This window comes from Notechis scutatus, chromosome 15 (genome assembly GCF_049901735.1).
Source record: "Notechis scutatus isolate UNSWTSFEM ecotype Mainland chromosome 15, rNotScu1.2, whole genome shotgun sequence".
NCBI classification, from domain to species: domain Eukaryota; kingdom Metazoa; phylum Chordata; class Lepidosauria; order Squamata; family Elapidae; genus Notechis; species Notechis scutatus.
In genome coordinates this window covers 10,360,117-10,366,465 of record NC_142023.1, presented here as the reverse complement: position 1 = coordinate 10,366,465, position 6,349 = coordinate 10,360,117, and the positions used below count along the sequence as shown (strand labels likewise).

Sequence of the window (6,349 nt, the reverse complement as noted above, 5' to 3'; positions counted from 1 at the left end):
GGTTTTGGAAATTTAGTTAAAACGTGTGTAGTCCTCGACTTACAACGGATCCTTTGAAGTTACAGCAGCAGTGAAAAAAATGTGACCGGACCGTTTTTCACACTTAGCGACTGCTGCAGCCTTCCCCCCAAGGTCACGGGATCAAAATTTGGATGCTTGGCAATCGGTTCCTATGGCGGATGGTCGCATGGACCGTTCTGGACAGGCGGATCTCCTCTTGAAGACCTCTGGTGGTGGGAACAGCCCACAACGCCTGGAGGTTCTTCAGTCACAGCGCACTTCAAAGAAAGCCGTGCGATTGTTGCCAGTCCTGTTGTACGAAACCATGCCAGTCTGTTTACCAATCCACGAAGAAACCATGGTTCTCACACCCATCGTTTTGCTAACCCGTTCCCTTCCAGGAGCCACCTCCAAGGTCCACAACCTCTGAACTCGCCACCACAGGGGACCAGGTGCCAAGACAATCTCTTTCTTTAAATTTTATTAGGGTTGTGGGGGAGGGAGAACCATAGGAACAACGTCAAAACATTAAAAACAAGCCAATACCCATCTACCCCTCTAACGTGGCCTTGGAGTTTGAAGGACCCTGGTTTCTCCCCCAAGCAGCCCAAGTTCTGGAGAAACGTCTCCTGTCAGTGGGCTTCCTTCTCCATCCTTTTCTGCTGAACTGGGTTAAAGGAAGACGATGGTGGAGAGGCGTGGGCTCGGATGGGCGCTGTCTGCCTTCAAGCAACGGAGTTGGATGGAGACGGGCGAGTCCTGAAGGAAGAGGGAAAGTTCTTTCGCCGCCCTCGGTGGTGGGATCACATTCCCCGGGGAGACAACCTAGAAGGAAGGGGAGGCCACAGGTCTCAGGCGGGCATTTGGAAAGGCCTTGCCAGGCTCACAGCACTACCTGCCCTTCACTTCTGCGGTACCCAAAGCTGCAGAAGGCCTTCTTTATGTCCGAAGATAAGCCAACACCTGGAAAGGGGTGAAAGGGGTCCAGGAATGGGTTGTGTGAACAAGGGGGCCACCTAAAGATCTAACACTCTGCTATGCAGGCCAAGATGTGGAAGAGGCAAAGGCCTCTATAGAGGTGGGATCCACCAATCGAGAACATACGATGGACGGTTGCAGGAACTGGGCCTGGCTAGTCTAGTGAAGAGAAGAACCAATGAATGACAGGAATTTGGGGGCTTGATTGTGACCATAAATCAAGGACTACTTGCCACCACCCTCCTCCTCCTCACAGCCACAATAGCGACCAGCAACTGTTGTCAAGTGGCTGCTAGGTGAAATCACAACTTCTGATTTTATTGCCGCTTTCCTTTGTTTTACAGACCTGTGAAGGCCATAAAGATGAGGATTGGTGGCAAAGTTACTTTTCTGTCACTGTGGTAACTGGAATGGTCACTAAATGAGGACACCCCCCCTGTACTTAGCTGACTAGCTCTGCCCAGCATATTGAGACAGAAATCCCCACAGTCGCGGACAGGTGCGGAGGATAGAAACCAAACCAAGGGCAATGAAAGGTTAAGAGTAAAAAATAACGCCAATAATTGCACACTGACCCTCTTACATTTACTCGTGTCTTCACATTCTTGATCTCCACATGTTCTATCGTGACTCCCCAGTCAGCTGTGATATTGTCCAGCAGGGCCTGGTGAAAAACAGTAGAGAGAAATGTGGACTACGGGGGATACGACAGCAGCCTCCCAATATCTCCTAGGTGAGAAGAGTCGACCAAGAAACTAGGCCGAAGCAACTCCATCCTGTTGTTCTTGGATCTTTCGGTCTGGCGGGTGTACCTGGATCTCCTTGGCCACTTTCTCTCGGTCGGAGATGAGGTGGGAGAGGGTTTGACTCCCCAACGTATTCTTCATGATGGCTTTGGCTAGAAGGCTGGTGGCTGCATCCGCATCGGAGATCTTGGTCACGGCCAGAAAGGCATCTCGGACTCGGTAGTAGACCACGCCATCCACATCAATGATCAGGGGGTCCTTAGTAAAAATCTGCAGGAGGAACAGAAACGGACACCGTTTTGTTCTGTCTTTTGGGGGAACCTGTGTGATAATCATTCTTCTTCTCTGAAGCCACCAACTCAGACAGAGATCTGTAATTCTCCCTCCCCGATTTCTGTCTAAAAAAGCAGCGGCTTCCGTCTCTATTTTGACCTGTTGTGCTCATCTCCTTTTATTTTATTTATCCCCTTTGTGCAGCCGCCCATCTCAAATAGCAACTCCTGGCTTGCTTTAACCTGGGTTTAAATAAGCCAACACATCCTGGTTCACACATCATATTAAGCTGAATGTCTTGGTTTAGAAATCAGACTGGTCGGTTTCATGCAATGGGCTGAATCCAAACCAAATAAACTGGATGTCGCCTTTGTCTTGCTTTCCAAGAAATTTCAACCATGCTCCTGATAATCTACAGATCAGCCTTGAACACAGCTTGCAAAAGGATGACCTGCCGTTTATAAAAAGAGATGTAAATATCACCGAACTGAAGAGAAAAAAAAGCCCAAAACCAGAAAGATGATGAAAGACCTTGGTTGGAGAAACTCAACCGCCGCAAATGTAATCTGCTTAAGGGTTATTAGATTTCCAGACAGTTAAACTCGAGTCAGCTGGAGCAGCATAGGTAATCTGTTTAACAGTTATTAGATTTCCGGCCAGTTAGTCTTGAATTGGCTCTAAAAGAACAATGATTGTCTCTTATGCGATGGGACAAGCAGTGAATCTGGAAGAAACTCAACGTTGAGTACAGTAGTTTCAGTTTTCATTATAGACCTCTCCTCTTTGCCATATTCAACTCCAGGAGCCTATAAAACTTCCATCCTCACCACCAGTGGAAAATCTATTATTAATATCTGCACCACCCAACTCTCAGCCACTCTGGGTGCTTCGCACATTATTTTATCGCTCTGTGCAGTGATTCAAAGCCAAGGTGCCCCAAACCACAACCAATTGTAGTATACAATGTGAGACCCAAAATCTCGGGCAACTTTTAAACCAAAGTATGGTCAGCTGGAGGCATCCTCTGCAGCACTGGAGGCATTTCCCAGGCCTAATGATGAGGCTGCCGCATTAGGCTTTTAATCACACGTAGGCAATTTAAGCAGCTCCCCCCCAAAAAGCAAGGAATAGAAGGGAGGAGGAGACAGGCCTCACAAAGCTGCCACCTTTTAATATGATTTGTTCATTGGGAAAAATGCAACCAGATGTCTTCTGATTTTGAGCTCTCCTTCTCCTATGCAGGTAGACCAGAGACCATTTTTGGAACTAATGGGAAAGCAAGACTTGTCAGGCTGTTGGTTTCCCATTTTGGGGGGAGGAAATAAGGAATAGATAGATTGCAGAGAAGATAGGTGACAGACAGATAGATAGATAGATAGATAGATAGATAGATAGATAGATAGATAGATAGATAGATAGATAGATAGATGATAGATAGATATTGAGATAGAGATAGAGATAGGGATAGAGATAGAGATAGAGAGATAGAGAGAAAGATAGAGATATGAGAGATAGGCAGATAGAAATATCATAAATAGATTAGATAGATAGAAAGATAAATAGAAATAGAGATGATAGAGCTAGATAAATAGATGATAAACAATAGAAAAAGGAACAGAAAACAAGAAAGATGATAGAAGATAGACAAATAGAAAGATAGATGATAGAGATGAAGATGATAGATGATGGATGATGGATGGACAGAGAGATGACAGACAGAATTGATAGATGGGTAGACAGACAGACAGACAGAGACAGACAGATAGATACTATAATATTTGATGCTCTCCACCAAAGAACGAAAGGAAACACTCACTTCCTGGAAGGGCAATTCAAGTGCTTTTGTCCTCATGTCGACTTTGGTAAGACTGTCTGTGAAGGGCAGAATGAAATAAACCCCTTTGGGAAAAGAAATGACAATTGCCATCAAAATAAAAATCTAAGCCTCCACATCAACCCCACAAAACAAACCAACCACTTCACAACCGTGGCCGGAGAGGTTATAAAATGGCTCAAAATTCACTTACCAACTTTCTTGCTTTACAAAGAGAAATTTTGGGCTCGATGGTGTTTAAGTTGAGGACAACCTGCAATTGTGAGAATTTAGCTCAATGCACCCCAAGGCTTCGGGCGAACCACTCACCTGGCCCTCTTGAGACATTTTTCCGTACGTGTCCGAACCTCATGATGACCGGCTCTTCGTATTCGGTAACAACCTGAAACAAGGAATTCCGTTGCAAGTTTCAACCTAGTTTTGTACTCCATTTGTAACATCCCAAACTGAAACATAACACAGGGCAGAGTGTGAAAAAGAAAAAAAAGGAAAAAGAGAGAGAGAGAGAGACGATTAAAACAGGTTAACCAATGCAAATGGGACATCAAAGGGAGGCAAAACATGCTAACGAAAGGAAAGTATGAACAGACACTTGCCAGCAAAACTGGGGAAGGTTAAAATGCTTTGAAAAGGCTGCAGGGTTTTGTTTCAAACCCAGAAACAGCCTCTGCTTTGTCACCACAATGAGGAATCCATTGCTTGGTTTAGTAAATGCATTGGGTGGAAACTGACCAAGGACAGAAGCAACCTGGAATTAAGGAGAAACTTCTGGACAGGGAGGACAATTAGCCGGGGAAGAGAAGTTGTGGGTGATCCATCACTGGAGGCTTTCAAGAAGAGACTGGACAGCCACTTGTCCGGAATGGGATAGGCCAGGGTCTCCTGCTAGAGCAGAGGTTGGACTAGAAGACCTCTGAGGTTCTATTCTGAGTGCCTGATTGACTTCTCCATCCAAGAATAATCTGATTTGATTATCTTGGAGGATATTATTACATATTGGAGGCTTACTGAAATTGAAATGAATTGCACGAGCAACCATTAAAAAAACACACACCTGTATTTGCATTTATTGATTTGCAGTCAGTGATCAGCAAAAAAGCCACAATGCTAAAGCTGCAGATGTTTTTTTAAAGGCTCCAATAAGTGTTTGTTTTTGGTGCCCCCCATGGTGGTTTATTTGGGGGCCTCGTCTGTAACCCTGGACTTGATTGCACAGTAGTCTCTCTTTTCTGCTTAGCTCTCTTGCTCACATCAAAAAGGCCAGGATTTCAGAAGGCCTTTTTTATTATTATTATTATCTTTCATCACACAGTCAGCCAGATGTTCAGAACGGATTTGGCACATGGATCCCCCTCTCAAAGCCTTCCCAAGGAACTGGAAGAGGCAGAGGTGGATGCGACAGGTATTGTCACAGGATGTCAGCTCTCCCAAGCGGAGCTGCTTTCTGCGATTGATGCGGAGTTTATCAAGGCCAATGGCATCCATGTATTATTATTTGTTCTATTTTTACCTGTAAGCAGAAGCAGACAGAGATGGGGAATGTCATGATGATGCATAGAACGGACAAGACCAGCAGGAACAATTCTCCCCGGGCCAAATTATCTTCTGGATCTTTGGGGCGAAACAGAAAAACCATGTGTTTGGGAAGGTTTCCATCAGCCAAACTAGATAACATGATCAGTGCTGGAAAGGAATGGGGTTTTGAAGTAGAAGAGGATGGGGGGAAGGAGGAGGAGGAGGAGGAAGAAGGAGAAGGAGAAGGAGAAGGAGAAGGAGAAGAGCTTTGAGGGGGAGTGGAGTTTGCAGGCAGGAGGAGGAGGAGGAGGAGGACGGTGGGGTCCTGGGCGCTCTCTGAATTTGGTGCGTTTCTTGCAAGACGATTCATGACCCAACTAGACAACACGATCAGTGCTGGAAGGGAATGGGGGTTTGTGGAGGAGAGGAGGAAGAAGCGGAGGAGCGCGGGGTCCTTGGGGCTCTCTAAGCTTGGTTGCTGCCCGCCCCGTCCACGCTCCCTCCGTGCAAAAAGCCATAGATTCCCCCCTCTGCCCCGCCGCTCTCCTGGGCTCTTGCCTGGAAACGCGTCGGAGCCCACCGATTCCTCGGGCGTCTTGAGAGGCACAGACATGCTTCGCCTCGCTCTGTCGCTCCGGAGGCGCTCCAGGAAGCCCAGCCGCCCCCTCCCCGTTGTGGGCGGCGGTTGCTGGGCTGCTAACGTTCCTCTCGCCTCTCGTCCCCGCAGCCGGCTTCGGACTTCGCCTTTACGCGCGGAGAGCTCTCCAAGCGCCCCCGGTGCCGCTCCCTTCCCCGCTTTTGCGACCGGCCGTGGAGAGGTGAAATCCCGCGGGGGAGCTTGCAGCTCAGGGTTGACCTGTGGGGTTCCTTGCAGACGTTTCATAACCCAACTAGGTAACATCATCAGTGTTAGAAGGGAATGGGATTTGTGGAGAGAAAGAGGAGGAGGACTGTGAGGTCCTTGGTGCTCTCTGAGCTTGATGGTTTTGTTGCAGACGTTTCA

At 47.2% G+C, this 6,349-nt stretch overlaps 1 protein-coding gene across 1 annotated transcript; it reads right to left on the bottom strand.

Annotated features, from left to right (window-relative positions):
• Positions 1–563: 563 nt before the first annotated feature.
• LOC113426851 (stomatin-like) lies at positions 564–6,046 on the bottom strand. The gene is made up of 6 exons (XM_087943877.1): positions 5,342–6,046; positions 4,141–4,213; positions 3,814–3,896; positions 1,791–1,994; positions 1,562–1,642; positions 564–825 (listed from the first exon to the last, which is right to left on the bottom strand). The coding sequence occupies exons 1-6, from the start codon at positions 5,957–5,959 to the stop codon at positions 673–675; spliced, it is 1,212 nt and encodes a 403-aa protein (XP_087800003.1). The 5' UTR covers positions 5,960–6,046; the 3' UTR covers positions 564–672.
• Positions 6,047–6,349: the final 303 nt, after the last annotated feature.